The sequence below is a fragment of the Alligator mississippiensis genome, chromosome 5 (genome assembly GCF_030867095.1).
Source record: "Alligator mississippiensis isolate rAllMis1 chromosome 5, rAllMis1, whole genome shotgun sequence".
Lineage (NCBI taxonomy): Eukaryota > Metazoa > Chordata > Crocodylia > Alligatoridae > Alligator > Alligator mississippiensis.
The window spans coordinates 165,928,062-165,949,262 of record NC_081828.1 but is presented as its reverse complement, the minus strand read 5'-3'; the positions used below and the strand labels follow the sequence as shown (position 1 = coordinate 165,949,262).

Genomic DNA, 21,201 nt, shown 5'->3' with positions numbered 1-21,201 from the left:
AAGAGAAAGGATAGTTTTCTGGACTGAATATTGCATTGAGCAGTGGCAATGTTCTAGCAAGTAAATGGCAAATTTGCCAATCTAATGACATCGTTCAGTCAGTTTTATTCTATGAGCAGTTTGCAGAAATTATCATACCTGGATCTCTCCTTGTGCTTCATTTAAGTCAAATGATGGTTTTGTCATTCACTTTAGTGCAAAGTTGCACCTCAAGAAATGTATGTCTGTATCTACTACATGAACATATTTCTGTATATTCTTTTTTAAATTAAGAAACAGAAGTGTATTTTTTTAATTGGTGACCACACAGAAGATATTAAAGAAAAAATGTGAATTACTTTGTCATCAAATATACCACATTACTTTCATATTGTATTCCATGTACTATAAACTTTTCCCTTGGCTTTCAGAACATCATATTCTTTCAGTATGCACAATTTCTACATAGTATTTAATTACCATATAAGTTGCATTAAAAAACTATCATGATGATTAGTAGGACTATAAAATATAACAGATAAAAGCAATTGTCTATATACAGTAAGATGGCCAATTTATTTTATTAAATCTTTCAGTGGGAATGTCATTTATGAGTTAGCTTCTTCAACCTAGCTATCACAAGAGAAATGAACTATTTTGGATTGTGCTTAAACCCATCCTTCTCTCTATATAGGAAAAATCATATATCTGACAGATATTCACAGGCTGGCACCTTTAAATTGAATACATGGTTAAATAATAGTTTATGCACCATTTTATTTGTTTTTCAGGTTTACAATATTCATGAGATTATCATAGAGGGCACATGATATAATTGATATCATTAAACACATTTTGCCACAAAAGGTTGAATAGCAACGGTAGAAAATTCCATGTTAAGATATGTGAAAATACCTGTAACCATAATTTCATAAAATCAATGTACAGTACACATTATGTAACATTATGCCAACAAGGTATTTCTTTATGCAAATACTTTTTGCCCTCTATAGATAACTGCAGTAACTACACTGCAACAGACTTTTTTTTTTGGTGTGTGGATATATATGCAATATACAAGAGCAATAGTTTCTATTTTATCATAATTGTTAATAACACTGGTCCCAAAAATGGTGAATTACAGTATCTTAATTTTAGCAAATAACTGTCATTCTGTTTTTTTAACTAATGCTGAACTTAATTGGTATTTGCCTCCTAATGTTTACAGAACATTGAGAGCACATTTCATATATATTTAATCTTTACCATCAATATACTGCCTTTTAGTTCAGTATCTACTATATACAAAGGAACTCTGTTGAGTTCACACACTTAGGAACCAAATAATATCAATTTTACTTAAACCCATGCATAGTGTCGTGCACTACAGAATAATTAAATGTGATTTAATTTTTTTTAAGGATGAATGAATCAATATAAAAATAGATTTGATAAAACATTAGCACTTTAATGGATAGATAAAGGTGGGAGCAAACTAATAAATCATGCATTTCAAAAAGGTTTTATTTTCTCATGGGATGTTTGAGAACAGAAAACATGCAGTGATGAGGTGCAGGTCATTCTGTATGAAGAACAATGTAAAGATCGCACAAAAAAGCATTTTACTGTAGATCCAGATCGTAAGTTTATATGCAACATTGAAAAACGTTGCCATTCTCGGACTTGCCTTAGGCAATCCAACAGTGCCATGCAAACCATAGGCAAACACCTGAGCTGTGATTTCTAAGCTGCTGAGAAGTTTCTCAGAGATCTGAGAAATGAAGACCTGAACAACTGCTTCCCAAATCATTTTAAGAGGAAATGTTTTTATTCATGGAAGCAAATTATAAAAAAGGAACTGATAACAGCATGTCCTTGCTGTCAGGAGATTGATTCAGAGCATGAGAAAGTAGTGTATGGTGTAAATGTACAAATAACAGTCAAAGAAAATTAGATAAAGTTTTAATTGTGCAGTACTCACTGTATGTGTCTGTGTTTATTACTGTATGAAACAAATGAAAGGTGAACACTTTACTTGCAATTAATTGACTGTTTTTCCTATCCTAGAATTAGTCTGGACATTGACAAGGTAATCAAAAGAACTGTAAATTTTCAGAAGTGAATCTGATCCAGTGTGCTTGATTAATTATGCATTAACCCATTTCTTTGAAGCATCCTTCACTAAATCTTTGGTGGGAAATGCACTTTATTAGGCATGAGGTTTGGTTGTTTGTGTGCATACACACTGCACTACTGGTCAATATGCAAAATGATTTAAAGTCTGGCATACTACAAAGATTTATTGCTGAGTAGAGGATTTTAATGTTTCAGCAAACAACATTGCTGGCTAGTTTTTACAGGTAGTATTATCTTTTGTCTTAGCGTGGCCTTAGTTTCGTAACCCTTATTCAGGCAGACTTTCATTAATACTAGATCTTGCAAAAACTTACACATGAGTAATTATATGTATGCGAATAGTAATGCAGGTCAGCTGACTAAGATGTTTTCTATGTGCAAAGTTACTCATGCCTATGTGTTTGCAGGATCAGAGATATCTTATCAAAGATATAAATACTTGAGTACTATTTTGTGGAGTTAAAATGCAAAGGAAAAGTGTTCTTAAGAGTGGGAAGCAATGTTAAATGTAAAAGTACGAGTTAATGAGACCTGTGACCTTTCAGACTCTTTTGTGACAGGTCAAATCAATTACCGAATCCAAACATCTTCAGATTAAGAGAAGCAATTATCAAATCTATGGATTATGATAACTGCATTAGAGTAAACTAGAAATGGAATCATATCAAGAAAATCAAATTACTTATGGCATTCCCTTCTTGTATTCCATGGCAGAATTATCTCATAAATTAGTAAATGGTAATGCATGCAACAAAAATATGCCATATCACTTTATGTAAACATCTGCTTTCTTCATGCAAAATGCCTACAAAACCGTGACAATATTTTTTTTCTAATAGCATCATTTTACATTAGCTCAGTCACAGAAACTGCTATACCAGATTCCATGATTCTGCAAGTAAAGAATATTCTAAAACTCTTGAAAGATTTCCAGCATGAATATTCAAACACCAATGCTGCTAATTTATTTTCTAACAACTCAGCTACAAAGGCTTATTCCTTGCTGTGGTTCCTTGTTCTTTTGATGATGGAGGAGAAAAGACCAGTTTTTGGAGGAGGTCCCATCAATATTGGGGCTTGATTCTTGTGGGTTATTTTTATCTAGGGGAGGAAAAGAAAATACAGTTAGCATTTAGTTAGCACAATATCTCTTGTATTTTTGCAAAACACCAATGTAGCTGAATCATTTTGGATCTTAAAAATTAGGTCCTTAGGTATATTTTATTATACCTAATATATGAAATACCATAAAGCAAATCCATTATATTCAAGGTTATCATGCATACTTATAATTATTTGTGTTATACTATTAAATACATAATAATTTCTTGGCAATATACTACCAATTTGGGAGGTGTGAGATTTATAACCAGCATTATCATTGCTTGAATTTTAATGTTTTACGTATCCATGGAATGAAAAAGAACTTAATAGCAGGAAAGGACACACTGTAAGATGGGGCAACAAGTTGGTGCTCATTATTAAGATATACATGGTGTTGTGTTATAGTATATGTTATTTATTCTCCTAATCAATTGTTCTCTTTTAACAAAAACACAATGCTTAATATCAAAATAACCATTAGGAATTAAAGTAAAAAGTTAACATGTAAAAAAAATGATGAACTAGTGTTCTAATTTGTTAATTAATTGGCAATAGAATAGATTCAAATATTGAAAAGCCTGTTTAAGCACTTTGAAAGACTGCTGTAAAGCCACCCATTTTGATTTCTTTGATATAAAACTACGAATCACCTTAAATGAGACAACCTTAAAGTAGATTATGTCTGCAATTTTCTCTAATTCAAGTCTAAATTAGAGAAGACATTTTATGAATGTATGCTATGCTCAAAGCTAATTGAAAGCAATTATCAAAGTGGCATTTTGTCTGTGACTTTAAGATACATTGTAAGATAATAAATGATTCTCATTATGTAATAAAAAGGTCACATCTTGCCTTTGGGCTAGTGACGCTAAGAGTTTTTCAAAAGCAATCTGAGACATTTTCTTTAGTGAACTACGACTAATACAAGAACCATCACTTATTAAATATCAGTTGTCACCTGCACAGTACCCACATCAGAGATGGGTATTTCTTTCAAAAAGAAACACCACCTCATTAAAAACTGCAAAAAATATATCTCTTAAAGTGCATACCTGACATTTTCAAGTTAAAATGAATATCCTTCACTTGTCATTCACTAATAGTAATGAAACAAAAAATGTATGCCACATGGAGAGGCTCATTAAAATATAGAACAGGCCGTTTCTTGGGATAGGAATTTACTTTACAATCTAAAGAGACCAAAACATAAAAATCTTAACGGGATGAGTAGGTTTATTTAACTACATTGGAACCTTAGCTTACTCTTCACATGCGCATTGCAATGCTATTATATAACTTTAGAATAACATCAGTATTCACTGGCATCAAATTTAGTTTATCTTTCTCTTTGCTATTAGGTTTTGATTAATTTCACCCAGAGAAGTATTCTTGCTCTAGAGACTTGGTGACAAAACATTTTTTCACAATAGGTGCCACTTCAGGTTCCACTGTGGAGGACAGATTCTCAGCTGGGGTAAATTAGCATAGCTCTATTTATGTCAATTTCCTGTCAAGAAATGATCCAGCTCTGAAAATCTCTCTCATGGCTTGATATAAGACATACATCACATGGATAAGACAGGTTTGGCTTTGGAAGTGGTGATAGTGGTCACATACAGTCAGCCTGATCACAGAGTTCAATAATGAGCTAATCAGCACTGGCACTTCCAGCTACTACTTGATGGAACTACTTGATGGAGCCATTTTTGGAAAACAGCTGGTGCAGGTATCTCCAAAAAACCCCCTTGCTTCTCACATATTTCCCTGACCATCATAGCTACAACAACACTCTAACCCTACTAATTTCATTGAGTAAAATACGTAGATAATATTAAAACTCAACCATGATGAAGCAGCAGAAAAGTTTTCTTTCCACTGATGTAATTTTATAATTCTACAAATCTTGTTCTACCCAGCCAGAGAGCAAAAGGCAAAGAAAGGATGGCTTTAAAAAGAAGTGGAGGGGTAATCTTGAGGACTCATTCTGGAATCCCCTAGAAGGGGAGGCCATATTGTGTCTCTCGGGACAACTATAATTACTTTCTGACTAAATATTTATTTGTAAATCTCTTTCATTTGAACCAGCTATTCTGGATACCAGCACCCCTCTCACACTTTTTTATACCATTGGATAAGAATAACTAAGCAGTTCAAATAAATATTCTCTGAAAAGGGCTCCAGAGTCTAAAACCTCAACCTCTTTTGTGTCTGAGATCTAGAACCTCTTGACTTATCATGGAGTGTTTCTTAGCTTCTCTTCTCAGGCTTTTCTGAAGGGAGTGGTTTCAACCAGGAGTGAACAGTACGAGTGGAAAAAAACATATCGTCTTATTGCTTGGAGGATTTAATATGGACACGGGAGTCATTTTGAACATTTTCTGTAATTATTCTGAAAGATCAGCGTATATGAGGGTATACAGCCTTAAGTACATCTTTATAAACGTGGTATAGTGAGCAGATCTTCAGCTAAGATAAACCAGCTTAATTCCACTGACATCAAATATATACATGAACACAATTTAAGCTGAAGAGAGTAATGTATGACTTTGTATATGAAGGTTTATGAAATATCTGGGGGATTAGTTATTAAATTCAACTTATCTGCTACTCTATGCAAAGACACGTATGTCATCTCTTACTGAACTACATTAAAAAAAGACTTAAAAAAGACCCAATATCCTTAAGGCCCAGTAAGCACATACAAACTCTCACAAAGACACAGGGAACAGCTACGTGAAAAGAATCAGTCATAAATATGCCCATTCCAATTTTAAAAAATGGCAATATTTTGCATTCTACCGTAAAACCATTATTTTCACTAACTGTCGATACCTTTGTAAAGTCAATTTGTAGAAATTTTATGGAATACTTTGAGTTCTAGAGCTGGGAGAATTTAGTCCATTTTCTTGGACACAGGAAATGCAATCATGGATAATCCTTGCAAAAAAATGACAAAACATGCAAAGCTGATGAATAGATTGAGAGACTGTCATAAAAAAAATACACAAGAAAATGTTTCTGTTTGGGGTAACTTTTTATATTTAGGGGGAAAAAAATCATAAAAAGCCAGAAAAGTTGCATCCAACAGGAAGTTGCAAGCTCAGATAAGAACTGTGCAAGGCAAATTTTGTCTGTGTTGAAAGTTCAGTAAATAACATTATTGTAAGCCTCTTCCAGTCGTATGTTTGTGCCTCTGCTGAAATCAATGGCAAACTCCCATTCACTTCTTCAGGGCCCAGATTTCATCCTATGAGTTAGTAGTCTTAACAATGAAGTTTTGCAGACATAAAAACTTTTAGTTTTAGTTTAACATCTAATAAATGGCTCTAACAAAAAATTTAGCATTAGAAATTTTAAAATCACTTTTGCAGTCCCGGAAAGTGCATTTAATGATATATTTGCTGAAAGGAAAATCATAGCCAGTTTTGAAAGAGCATAATTCTTAAAATTAGAGATGGTAATTGCTCTCTATTTGAAGATAACTTTTGTAATGAATGAGAAGTCCAAGTCTGTGATATTCAAGATGTTTATAAATGCATAAAATGGACATTTATTTCTTTCAGGTCCGAGCTTCAAAACATGCCTAGAAGCCACATTAATAGTGCATCCAGTAAACAAAATGCACTAGGGAGTAATACGTTGAATGTATTAGCTGTATTTCTTAGACCTAACAGTTTCCCCTTTATGTTATTGGACTCTACAATATGTACTAGTTACGTATGTATGTATTACTGATTTCATGGTATGCGTAAATAAGAGATCATTACTTTTCCGCTGAAAAGAGAATGTGGTGCTATAAATATGGGAACTAATCAGGATCACTGATAGTAAGAAACTAGAAACTGCAAATGAAGATGATAGTCTTCATTTTCTCTAATTTCTGTTAAAATGTTTGGATTAACAGTAAGGAAGTGAATTCTACCTTTTAGGGGCGATAAAGTAAACTCAAGTATGAACACACTGTTTTAAGGGCTCTGTGATCACTTTACTCCAAGCTATCAGCAGAAACTAGCTGTGAGGTTGGCTGGGAAGTGTGTTCTAACATAAGGAACTGTTTCCCAGTGGAGAGGCTACTCTGGTCCATGGCAAGGCATGGTTGCAGCACTACTATTCCACACCATTCACCAAGAGAGGATGGGCCCAGAGGCAGCTCAGCAAGACCAGCCCTTAAGGCTGTTCTAACTTTGAGAAGGGAGACCACATTGTACAGGGACACGATAGATTTGGAACCCTCTCTCCTGGCTTCTGCTGTGTTCATTTTGGCCAAACTCTTTGATTCAGTCCAATGATTTTAAATAGTAGGTTATGCCACACTTCTTTTAAATAATTTCTTAACAATATTATTGTGCAAAATGCAATCAAACCTAATCAGTTTGGCATTAATTAAGCTCTAATAATATACTCTAGTATCTCTCCTAAGTAGTGTGATCCGTTTCCCCTTCACACAGGTAGATTGGAAAACATTATGGTGTCATCATAATTTTTAAACATACTGAGAAAATGACAGAGCTGCAAAATTAAAATAAATGATTAATGGCATTTTTTTCGTGTTTTGTACTAATAGGTATCACTGAGCCTTTAAATTAATAGAGCTGTCAAGCTCAGGGCTGTTACAGATCCAGCACAGAACTAAAATGGAAATTATGTATTCCACAGACACCTAAAGATGACACTTTGGAATATTTTAAATTTTAATTAGTAGGTGCAATTGTTTTCCCCCCTCCCTCCCTCAAACCACTGCAAATTAATTGGCAATTAGTCACAACTAATTCTTTTCTTAACAATCTGAACTGGAAAGATAGGTGCATTACATGTTAGCATACTTGTCTGAGGTGCAGAAAGCACACATGCAGTAAATTGCATTGTCAATTACAAAAACTACTGTTGTGAAATTAAGAAAAATTATGCATAGGTAAACAAAACTAATTAATGCGCAATGTACCAGTGAACACAAAAAAATAACGCCCAACTGCACAATAAAGTGTCAGAACCTCAACAAAAAAAAAGTAATACACCCTCTGCTCATTGTCATTAGAAAGAGAGAAACTTTTCGAAAGATTGGCATCAATTTGTATGTTAACTATTTAACTACTACTTAATGTTTCCCTACATCAACCAATGCAACTAGGGTGTGATCCTGCTCCTGCTGAAAAAACAGACACAATGGATGTGTTCAAAAAAGCACAACATGTTCAATGACATAAGAGAAGAGAGTGGATGGCTTGAGAAATTCATGGGATGGGAAGAGTGGTAGCTTTTCTGTGCCGTTTCCATGGCCTGTTGGGGCTGACAGAGCTATGCAAAAGTGAGTTCCTCTCTTAGTATTTCCCATCAGCTGAGGCAGATGCTTTTCAGCTGGTGTGTAAGAAGTATCTCTCTGTCTTCACATACAGCTTAAGTAGTGAGTTGGCCTTGGTTGGGCATTTTGCACCATGGTTCAATTGTACTCTTAGGGAATTAGAGAAAGGCCAGGGAAAAATGTCCCATTATTCAGACTTATTCACCAAAGAACATATAAAATGAAAAGACTGAGAAACAGTCAAAACATAATTGTCTGGTCCAATATACATTATGAACAATAGTACAGGGGAAAAATAATGGCTTAATAGTAAATTTCCTTTTGATAATTCTAATCAATAGACATACAATGTGCCTGATGTTTTATAAAAAAATAATGACATTATAAAGTTCTGGCTCTCCATTAAAATGGACCCATCTAAGGATTATTATTGTCATTTGTTCATGGAGGAAGAATGCCTGCATCTTCTATAAGGTCTCTTTCTTCCACTTTTAGTCTTGTGATGCTTAGCAGCTTCAGACTTGATGTTCACCAAGTCAGGAACAGATGAAAGAAATGTAATCACAGTTATCTGTAATTAAGACAGAATACTCTTATAGCTTTCTAAAAACAATGCTATTAAGCTAGGTAGTTAAACCGAAAGATTATTTTTCTTCCAGAAATCCTGATGGGTGAAGTTAGAAATTTATCGAATTAACTTGAAAGCCTTTGAAGATTCATTACTATTAATGACCTGTTTGGAAATCAGGTGAAACCATAAATATCTTTCATGTCACTGTATTTGTCTGAGAGAGCTATGATAAAATTTCCTCTCCAGCTAATTAGACAAGATGTTTAACATAACATTAACATTATAATCTTTCCTCCCCCAAAAGAATGTTATACAAAAAGATGGTGAAAACAATACAATTTAGGCTTCAATCCTACAGCTTATTATGCTTCAGCTGACTGACTGGGGCTCTGGGCAGCACAGCAGTCTGCCTGTATGCAACATACTGCAGAAACTTAGATAATAATATGAGTAGGGTGGTGATGCTCTCTATTTTATATGTGAGTACACTGTTGACACAATGTGGCCTTTCTCCCTATTGAGACTCCTTGGTACTACTCCAATGCAATTAATAAATATTAATACACAGCTGTCATATTGTTTACATTATTAGAACTATACTGTAAAATCCTGAGTCAATTTGGATCAGCAGAAAATTCCCATAGATTTCACTGCAGTCAGGATTTCATATAGAAAGCCAGATCCAAAATAAAGGACATTGGTGCTTAAATTCTAAATCATAATCCATGCCCACTCTCAATAGCTGTCTAACTTGAATTAAACCAAAATTCACTAGACACATTGCTGCTTAGCTTAAACTAATTTAGATGTCTTGCTTCTGGTTCTTGCATTTATAAGACTGCCTTGGCCTGAGCAGGCATATGCCTAGCTCCTGTCTAAGCCTCATCAGAATCCAGAAGCTTGATGGAATATTTTGGGGGCCTGATCTAATAGTGTGCTTGGAGCATATATGCATACCACACAATGACTGAATCAGACTTCATAAAAACTGAGTGACAGACATGGTGGTGGTGGCAATGGTGGCAGCACCCACATTTACATCACAGTCTAATATGTCTTCACAGTAAGTGGAAGACTTGTATTCTAAGCTTGTCTCAGTCTGAGGAGGTTCAAATCCACCTCTCCCCACTCCTAACCATCAGATCATAGGCTCTGCTGCGGTAGCGTAGAGTTAATTCCCCTGAATCTCTCCTGTTGAACTTGACCATTGGAAGTAGTGGTGATGCATAGGAGGTGCACCCCCTGACTGGCCGTGCTCACTGCTTAGGCGATGGGCAGATGGAAGTGCCAGTGCCCACCCCCCCCTTGCAAGTGCCAGCTGATCACTGCGATCACTGCAGCTGCTTCTGGGAGTGGCTGCAGTGATCGGCCAGTGCTTGCCCCGCCGGTCAGCAGGATTGACTGCGGGGGACGCCCCCAGTTGGCGGGACTGGTGGCAGGGGGGGCACATGCCCTCCCCTCCCCCCCAACTAAGGCAACACCAGTTGCCCATGATTGGAAGGAAGGAATGTAAGATTCTTGGGACCAGGAGGGTGAATACAAGTTTTGATTTTAGCCAATGACCATTCAAATGTAGAATGTAAAATGTAGTTGACACCAGGGACCAGAACCCTAAAAGTTAACTGTCACAGCACCATACTGGTTCTAGTCCATAGTGTCACAACCCAAAGGTGTGATTGTTTGTTTGTGTGTGTGTGCTTCGGCACCGCTAAGTTATTTCCCTCCAATTTGTCGCTTTCTTTGCACGGTAGAGTTCTCTGCTGCAAGAGAGAACTCTGGTGCAACGGGGGATTTCCCGCCAGATTATAGCTTCTTTGCAGTGTGCATCTCTTTTGCATCGTAGTGATACACGCTGTAAAGAAGTTCCCGCCATTTGTATTAGGATTTGCGCCACATTTTTGGCCCATTCCTAATGTAGGCACATGTGGCAGCTAGCGATTGGCTTGCTAGCCATAAAAAAGGCTTGGGTAGCTTCCGCCCAAGTCGGAGGAGGGAGGACTAGAGAGATTCTGTGGGAAGATCTTCAAACGCTGTGGACCCTTGCGGACCTAACGCGCCTCCCCTAAGCAGGCAATAGAGGCAATGGAACCGAGCCTACGGAGCTTTTGCTTTTAGCCTCTCCCTGCCGCCGAGCGCAATCCTAGACGTATCCCTTTCCTGTAACTTCAGACCCGCGGAGCATAAGTAACTCCGGGGAAACTTTTCGAGTCTAACCGAACTGGACCCGCGGAGCCTGAACAACTCCGTGGGAGCAATCGATTTGTCGTGTTCCTCTAGTGAGGATCCAAGCAGGAGCTGTGCCTGGAAACCTGTCCAGCCTACACCAATACCATCTTTGGGTGTAAGTAAACAATCTTTTCAATCAACCATTGCGCCTCCGTAACTAATTCTAACTCGCGTGCGCTAAACCGCCCCGCGGTTCTCTCCAGCCCCGTGTGCCCGGGCTGCCGGCCACAGCCCGTGTGCAACGAAGACAGGCTCGGCTTACCCCCGGCTCGCACATGGCGACGGGAATGAGATTGGAATCGCCGCCGCACATGGCGACAAAGGTGGGATCAGGGCGCGGCCCGCACACATAGTTTCCAACAAAACCATACAGAAGGTAGGGCAGGGTGCCAACTTAAAAGTTGGTTCACAGAGGTACCAAATGGAGTCTGCCGTGGGCCCAATCCAGGCCGAGGGATGGACTTTGCCCACTCCTGCTCTAGAGGATTCTCTGTCTTCCTTGAAGTTAGGGGTGTGTGCATTGGGGAAGCCATGTAAAATGTTCTGGAGGTAGTGATCACTAGTAGGTAGCTACAGGGCTTCTGGTATGAAGAGGGGGAATGGAGGTCCCTGGTTGAGGGAGCTAGCTGTAAGTAAGGGGAGGCTGACCCCAGAGAGATTTTCACATGATTTTTATGACTGGGAGGTGGTAGCCTGAACATAGGGTAAAGATTTTGTCAGTTTTGTTCTACCATACTTTGTTGTCAAAGCATTTGATCACTTTTTCCTTTTTTTTTTAATATCATTTGTTCTCCCTTGAAATATACCCTTTTGTTTTCCTGTTACTTTACCAAAGTGCTGTGGTAAACTGTGATTTCTGGACAAATCAGTAATGTAGGCATAACCATTCAGCAGAGTGGGGCTCCAATAAACTATGCAAATCCAGGGTGAATCTCCGGGAGCACCCTGACACCCTACCGTTTTGTTACACTAGTGTCTATGGATATTAGCTTTCAGTGTAGCACAGTAAAGTCGTACCCACTGTGAAAGGAATCTAGAATCTCTTTGTGCAGTCTGAGCAGAGGAGCCAGCAGGCACAGATCTTCTTGGTCTCAAGTTATTACAGGGGCAATTTGCATGAAAACAGATTGCAAGTAAAGCATGCAGCAAATTCTTTAGCATCAGGGACAAAAAAGAAATCAAAAGCATGCAAATCAGATTTTACAAATTATGGGGATTATCACAATATTTTCTGCATTCCAAAATAATTGTATTCCACAATAGCCATGTTTTACACCATCACTTAGGGGAAAGTTACATTTATTCACCAAAAAGAAAAAGCTCTCAAGAACCCATGTGCTGCTGTGCTGTTCCTATACAAAAATGCCAGTCAAAGTGTAGTAACAGGAAAAGTGGATGTCTTGTTCATCTCACTCAAACAGCCTGCAATCTTCAAAGTCCACATGTGCTGATGTTTTACTGAAATGCCATAGATATCCTAGGAGCTGGTAGAAGAAGCTTTCTGCTTAATATACTGGATCTAGAGCAGCATTAACCAGAAAGTCAAGTTTAGTCTCTTGAAAAACATAATTTGCATTGTTGTCATTTGGTTCAACATGTAAATTAAACGGGAAATAGAGAAGGGACTCACAGCTTAGCTACCCACATCCTGGAAAGGGATGGAGTCAACCTTTTCTGAGAATTAAAATGTCTCAGTTGCTGAGAAATACAAAGTTGCTTAGTTCCTGAAAGGTGTTGAATACAGTTATCATTGGAGCCACGTGCAGAGTGCCCTCAGTTCCAACGAATGCCACAATAAACTCAATGGGTGTTGATGACACTTAAGTCTAGACCCACAGAGGCACCAGAATGCCTGACTTTTAGGTGCTTGGTCCCTGTAGCAAAGTCCACAGCCCTGAGTTATGTGCCTAGGTTCCCTATACAATGTTTGGGGAGTTACAAAAGGCAGCACATTAAAAGGGAGCCACCTAATCTGGCTAGTAAGAAACACTAAAGCCAGGAGTGTACCTAAAACTTGCAATGTACAGACAAGTTCACTCAGCATTACTGGAGGCATCTCTCTCAGGATTCCCAGTGGGCACATCTACACGAGATGCTTACTGCACGGTAGCCTAATAAAACTGTGCAGTAGTGTGCCAGTCAAAAACTGTGCTAATAACCTACTGTGCAGTGTTATTAGGCTACTGCACTGTAAGTGTCACAAAAAACCCATGCACCAGTGTTACTGCACAGTAAAAGTAGTTGCTGCATATTCAGTTAGTACTTCATTTAGAAAATACTAAACTAAATGCACAGTAACTACCATGCATTAATGTAGATGTGCCCAGTATGTCTTTTAAGTCTGGTGCTTAAACCTGCTTGTTCTAAAAATGAAACATGTTTTTTTTCCAGCCCTTTAAAATGCAACTGGAGGAGGAAGTAGTACTGGTTCCAGTAGTATGACATTGTACAATTGTTTGGTAGTTAGAACACCCATCCAGCAAACGGGAGACCCAGATTCAAAACAGTAGTGTGAGGGAGTAGTAAATGATTGCCAATATTTATTGCTATCTAATAAAAATACCTGTTAAAAAGTGACAGAAACTGCTGATGCTCTTGACTATAACCTCTTCCCTGATATACTCTTTATTGTCAAAAGAAACTACTCCGTATCCTATAAAAACATTTTATGGAATGTAGGCAGATAATCCATTGGCTGCCTGTTTCATAAAGGCACCATTCACTGACTCTTTCTGAATATTATTATTCTATAACTAAATACTAGAGGTGCACTGATACATCAGTCTGACATCGGATCAGTACCAATATAAAGAAAATTGTCTACATTGGATATCAGCCTGATGGGGCTGATAAGTTTGTCGATGAATGCCTGTGCTGTGCAGCCGCAGCACAGCATGGAGCAGAGCCAGCAGCATGGAGAGCTGCCTCCAGCTGGTGAGTTGGAAGGGAAGGGGGGAGGGAAGAGTCATGGTGGGGCAGATCAACACCCCACCATGGTGAGGGAGGGGGCAAGGGCTGCCCAGCTGGGGTGGGTGGGAGGGACCACCAGATGAAGGTACAGCTCATGGGGTGGAGGCAGCTCCTGCCACTGCTGGCACCCTGGGAGGGCATGGGGGAGGTGTGCCCCCGGTTCTGCATGGCGCGGGCTGCAGCTCCAGGGTAGAGCCGGCTCTGGCACTGTTCAGGGCTTTTCTTGCTGGGGGTGGGCTCGGAGTGGGCTCCGGTGGCGCTCAGAGGAGGCTGCAGCTATTCCAAATTTCACTGCATTCCCATGTCACTGCCCAGCACAGCCACAGCTTTTCCCGGCACTTGGGTGGAGGCAGGGAGTACAGCTGGGGCGGTGCTGGGTGGCAACATGGGGCTGGGAGTGGAGCTGCAGCAAAACTTGGGATGGCTAAAGCCTCCTCTCAGTGCTGCTAGAGCCCACTCCGAGCCCACCCCTAGCACGAAAATCCCTGTACAGCACCAGCTCCACCCTGCAGCTGCAGCCCGTGCTGCACAGATCCAGGGGCACATCCCCCCCCCTGCTCTCCCAGGGTGCAAGCAGCAGTGGGAGCTGCCCCACCCCATGAGCAGCGCCTCAATCTCACGCCCCCTTCCTCACCGCAGGGGGAGGTGATCTGCCCCCCATAACTCTTCCCCTTCCACCACACCAGACTTACCACCTGATGGCTGCTGTATTGGATATCAGATTGGTATTGGCCAATATGCTTCCTTAGATATTAGCTATCGGTATCGGCCCCCAAAATCTCTATTGGTGCACCCCTACTAAATACAGAAATTAACTATGGAGGGGTAAGTGGTATTTTAACTCCTTTCTATTGAAACTATTCTACTTCTAAAATATTTAAAATAAACATTTAATCTTATAATTTCTAAAATAAATATTTGTTAGGCCACAGCCAGGAAGTATCATGAAGCATAACCCTTTAGCTCAGTAATCAGGGCACTGAGCTGGAAAGAGCGAGTCTGAGAACAGCGTATCTGGCATTCTCTGGGGTATGGGTTTGAATCAGCAGAGGAAGAATTAAACCCAAATCTCTCGCATCTTGGGTGATTGCTCTAGTTGCTGAAGCTATGGGCAGGCATTACATTTGTGCCGGGAGAAATGCCTTTCTCCTGGCACCAAAAGCTAGCATATGGCATTCAAGAGGTTTTTCACAGAAAAGAACTGGCTTTTCCACAAAAAATATGAGAGCAATTCCAACCAAGAAGATCTCTTTTCTCTCATGCCAGCTTGAATGCATGTATACTTCTCTCAGGTCCAGAGGACCACCAGTATCTCAGTCCTCTGCCTTCCCCCACTCCAAGTAGAAGAAGGAAGGGAGGCAGGGAGAGCACTGGCTCCCTGGTAGCCCATGAAGTGGTAATCTGCAAGGAAGCCCTGTGGGGACTCTGTTGCTTGAAAACTCTAAGAGACTGCCCCTAAAATATTCAAGCAGCAGTACTAGTGGCTCCCTGTCACTGAACAGATCTGGGTCACCCCAGGTTTATGAAAGGGATGGGGCAGAATTCCCTCCACAACTCTATCTGTCCTAAGTGCCCCCTGTGGAGAGTAAATGCCCCTGTTTCCTTAGCACCTATTCCAGGATAAATTCTATTAAGATTTCTTATGTTTGTCATCATTATTGTTTTATCTTTTTGTTTTTTGCACAAATCATTTTTGTGCATGGGATATAGAAAATGAGATCAGATAAGCTCATTACAATGTGAGGAGCAATAGTAGCAACATCAGTAAACACACAAAGCTCCTCACCCTTTCCAGAGAAGAAAAAAGGGATATATTTTGTGTAATATAAAATAAAATTAAATAAAATACAATCATTATAATGATTCTGTAACTAAATTCAGAGAGATTCACTGAGGTCCACTTTTGCTGCCACTACTATTTGCATTCAAGAAACAAACAGCTTATATAAATCATTTATTTATAAAAGGAAATTAATATATTCCATAGCATGCTTTTGTAGGACACAGAGTAATTTCTTTAAAAAATAACAGCATAAATCTGGGAAGGGGCTGAGCCCAAGACCATGTCCAGTTTCTATAAGGGTATTTTTACTAGATAGCAATAATTATCCTTGATAATTTACTATTTTCTCACATTGGAATTTTAAATATCAAACCTGGTTCTGCATCCATGATTCTCTTTCTTAAACTGTATAGACTTACAAGCCTGAAAGCAAAATATTTAATTGTATTAAGAACAGTGGCTGGATAACATTAACAAAGACTGGATTTTGGGCAGAGTCACGAGATGACAGCACAGACATGCACAACCTGCAAGTCACCCTATGCTGTATGCACATGATAGTCATGTGTATGGCATCATAGTTCATTAAGATGGGATTTTGTAAAAAAATATGCAGGCAACAACCCCTTCCATGGATTATCCTGGTCCTTCTCCAAGTCCAGTGAGTAGAAAATCCCAGGTTCTGTGCTGCATGTGTAAGTGCAGACTGCCATACTGTTGCTTTTTAAATCATCCAGCTATCACTGCACAAGGTAATTTGCTATCTCTTAACTCCAAAATATTTTGTTCTAAATTTCATGAGGTTCCCCACTGTTCTGGCTTCACGCATGTATCTGTTTATATGGCTTGCTCTTCATAGCTGTATCTGAGCATTTCTCAAGTATTTAAAATAAGCAGTACAATAACAAGCTGTGTCTTTTTTTCGTACCATCTCAGCTTGTAGAAGAAATAGCATGATTAAATTACAGGTTTTTTGTTTCTTTGTGTTCATGTGAGAGTGGGTGTGAATTCTATCTACATATGAAGAAACAGATGAGGAAAAAGCTAAGTCAACAGTGATGCCTTCAGTTGTCTCTTTGCCTACCATTTAAGAAAAGCTGAAATCAAAGTTTGTTTATTAGAGCTGGTTGAAAAAAAATAAGTTTTGAGATGTTTGTCAATTTTGTCAAGAAAAAATATTTCCTTTCCATCAAAGTTTGTTTGAAAACCAGCTCCATGACATATGGCAAATACTAACATACTTACTGTACAAGGAGTCTGCATCCATGGCTCCCCATCAATCTGCATAGGCAGAGATTTGCTGGTCCTAAGGAAAAACATTTAATTTTATTAAGAAGTGTGCCTGGACAAAATTCAGAAAATTTGCATTGTGAACACAGATACATGAGGACTTGACAGACTCAGGCAATTACAAGGTTGTCCTCAGTTGTGCACTCAATTTCCACTAGTATCATCAAGAATTTCAGTCATTAAGTATATGTATGTGACTGTATGTTTTTACAAAATAGAGAGCTTGGTTTTCCTCTGACATATGTAATGTATGTGCATGGTGTGTTGCAGACAAACCTAGTGGTTTGGACAAACGTTACTCTGTCATACTAGGAAGTGTCTCATCATTGGAAGTGCTATGAGGGTACAGTCCCCCTGCCTGGAGAACTACCAGCCAGCAGGTAATAGGGGGCTGCTCCTTGGGTCCCCCTACCCCACAGTGGAGCCTGATAACTGATAGCCTGCCCTCTCCCCTGCCATGGAAGGCTATCAATGCTCATCTGGCAGAGCAGGCAGCTGCCTGTTTCCAGTTATCAGCTCTGCAGCCCCCATGGGAGCTTCTCAGAGCTGTGGCTACCCAGGTTTGGGCACAGCTATAGCAACAAGCAAAGCTTCAGCAGGGTTGCAGAAGGGCTCCCTGACAGCTCTCCCTCCCCTTTGTTCTGCAAAACACTGAGATTCCACAATACGTCATCATGGGTTCTGCAAAGAGATTGGGGGTAATGGTGCAGTGGGCTGGAAAGTGGTATGCCATCATTACTAGGTCTGGTTGCCTGGTTCCACATCAGCTCATATGGCCCAGAGCTAGGGATAGGGGATAGCAGCAGAAGTAATATGAAAGGGTCCTGCAACTTGGAAGTTTGAAAACTATTGGCCTAAGGGGAGGGGTGCCAGAAGGACAAGTGGGGAGGGCAGGTAAAGGAGGTGCCTCATCTGGGAGGGCAGGTAAAGGAGGTGCCTCATCCCTGGGCTACTGACTGCCACACTCTGCCTGCACTTCTGGCTCCAGAAAGCAGCCAGTACAGGCAACGTGTGTCCCAGGGTACAAAACATTTTGAGAATCAGTTTCGTAGAGTCGCTGTGGAGTTCACTGCTGCTTGGCAAAGAACTGACCCCCATTTTTTGCTGCCAGAACCAGTGTTGTTTTTTGCCCTTTGGACATGGGTTTCAATGGCAAAAAATGGGGTTGAAATTTGCCTCAGCTGCAGGAAACTCCATTGCCACTCTGGAGAACTATGACTTCCAAAATGCCTTGCACTTCATGAGGCTTTCCAGCTCTCTGCTTCCTGCTCTTCCTGTGCCTGCAAGCCAAAGGTAAGAGAGAAAGGGGGGCAAAGGGTGAGAAATGGCTACCCTGGGTGAATTTTTTCCACAGGAAGCACCACTGACTTGCAGCATTGTTAAAGTGCTACAAACAGCTTGAAAGGCTGTACACTCACTTTTTGTAGCACAACAAGGGTGCATTCAGTGTTACGAATGTAACATATAACCAGGGCTTAAGTGTACTTCTATAATTCAGAACAAAAGTACACCGGCATGTTCAAAATATGGGGCTTCTCTTTTCTGAGAGAGGACACTGAAGCTTGTGAATTCAGAGTTAATTATGTCAGAACTTTAGGGATAAACTTGATTTCAAGGACTGCCTTTTTCCCATAAGTTTGCATAGGGGCTAGTGCAGTGGTACTAGGGCTCCTACATGCTACTACAGTACAACTAATAAATAATAATAAAGAGAATCCCATGCTACCTGTAACAATTTCAGACCAACAGTGATGAAGGAAACAAAAACGTTCTGTCAGCCACACCAACATATTTTTTTATGACAGAAGAAATGATTATCATAAAACCTGTGTCTAGTTCTGGTTACCCTACTTGTAGTCACATAAAAATCAAATCAGTTCCCTGAAGTACTGTTCACAGAAGCTTTCCTTTTAAGAACTGGAAATGAGACTGTTTAGCATTCTAATCCAGGGGCTGTGATGTGGTATTCACTTCGGGCATCATGCTTTAAAAACAATATACACAAACATACACAAACCCCAGTCATTTGAAAAAATTCCATCTTCTTTTCTTAAAGGCTTACATGGCCTTTTCTCATGCAGTCTTTTCTGGCATGGGACGAGGAAGGGTGTGACATGGGCCGTGTGTAGATAAAATGAGGGGCATGTGTGCGCGACACTTTAAAGCGGATTAAATGCTTTTGCATCGCTTTAATGGTGTCAGTGTTTGCACACCTCGGTGGCGTATTGTGCATTAATTCCACCCGCTGTAGGAAATTCGGCAGCATGATGCACCTTAAATGACTTGGGGCACTGCAAACTAAAACTAAAACTGCCCCTACAGCTGCAAAGCGAGGCACCAGGCTCTGTGAAGCTCTGCAGGAAGCATTGCAGGCAGCCTGGCAGCAGCGTCTCCGCCCAAGAAAAGAGGTGAGCCTGATCTTTTTTTTCCTCACTCCCTGGAGCCTGCATGAGCTGCGTGGGGGTCTGGTGCTTCCCTCCACAGCTGCTGTGCCCCCTGGGACAGCCCAAGCCAGGTGACTGCAGGCGGGTGTCATCTGGGTGGCCCGCTGCTGCCGCGGAGGGAAGCACCAACCTTGCCTGTAGCCCAGGGACTGCTCTACCCACAGGCAGCTCGCCCTCCCCTCCCCACCAGAGAGGCAGGTCAATCAGCGGGGCGTGTGCATGACATGAGGGTTTAATCGGCCCTAAATTGAAGCAGTGTTTTTTAAAACCCACCACTTCAATTTAGGGCCCCCATTTCATCTACACACGCCCATATTCCCTAAGTGAAAGACTTTGCAATTTCTGCTCTTGCAATATTTCATAAATTGAACATATAGGAGGTCTTCCTTGGTTGTACTCAGCACTTACTTTTACCAATGAAAACCATGTTCACTTTTAGCTCAGGAAATAAAGTCACAGCCAAATTAGCCTGTCCTGTTATTTCATGGCTACGATATACCAGTACCTTTATTAACACTGACCTGTCATTGTTCAATAAATACATACATTAAAATTAAGGATTTTGAGTTCTGAGTATCACAAAGTCCTTTACAAACACTAATCACAACTGCTAAGTCTGGTGAAGAATGTATTAAGATACTGATTATACATATACAGAAGTATTAAGATACTGATTATATGAAGATACTAATTATATGATATGGCATAAAATACGCCAAAGATAAGCTGTATGACTCAAGTTACACAAAGATTGTGCTAATAATGAAACCCATGAGTTTTAAATTGCCATCCTTTGGTCTAACTATTGGACAAGCTTCCTTTCACAATGAAGTAAAAGCTGAAAATACCAAGTAAAGATTAACGTTAAGAATTTGTCTGGTCTCTTTTTGATATGTTTGAAAGAAAGGAAACCTCATGGACACATGGAATCATTAACCATTTACCTTTGACAGGTTTTCCTGTGCATGTAGTATGTAGCTTTCATTTAATATGTAGCAAATAATTGCTTTTAACCAAAAGATATGAATGTGGTTGTTAGAATACAAATATAATGAACAAATGGCATATAAAACATGAATGTGTTATTGTAATATGCTAGGCAGAATAAATATTATACCTGATAACAACCGATGAACACTGGGCTAGCCGCCTTCCAGCACTTTTCAGTCCTGTATATATCTGACCCATTTCCATAGCTCCTTCCAGACCAACCACTTCCATCAGCTGATCACTCAGATCTGAAACAATGCAACACACTGCTGTTTAGGAAAATACTGATACTTCATCTAGAAATAAATATTGAAGTAACATGACAGATAGGTATCAATAGCAAAAATGACTGTGATAGTGACATCAGATGAGAAGTACGGGGGGGGAGGCGGGGAGAAGTGTGACAACA

At 39.7% G+C, this 21,201-nt stretch overlaps 1 protein-coding gene across 1 annotated transcript in view; it reads right to left on the bottom strand.

Moving 5' to 3' along the window:
* Window positions 1-739: 739 nt before the first annotated feature.
* DGKB (diacylglycerol kinase beta) overlaps window positions 740-21,201 on the bottom strand; it is a 620,162-nt gene continuing 599,700 nt past the window's right edge. The window contains exons 23-25 of the mRNA XM_059728962.1: window positions 20,920-21,040; window positions 17,314-17,374; window positions 740-3,216 (exon numbers count right to left, since the gene is read on the bottom strand). Coding sequence (XP_059584945.1) covers window positions 3,109-3,216; window positions 17,314-17,374; window positions 20,920-21,040 — 290 coding nt within the window. The 3' untranslated portion in view covers window positions 740-3,108. The remainder of the gene's footprint in view (window positions 3,217-17,313; window positions 17,375-20,919; window positions 21,041-21,201) is intronic.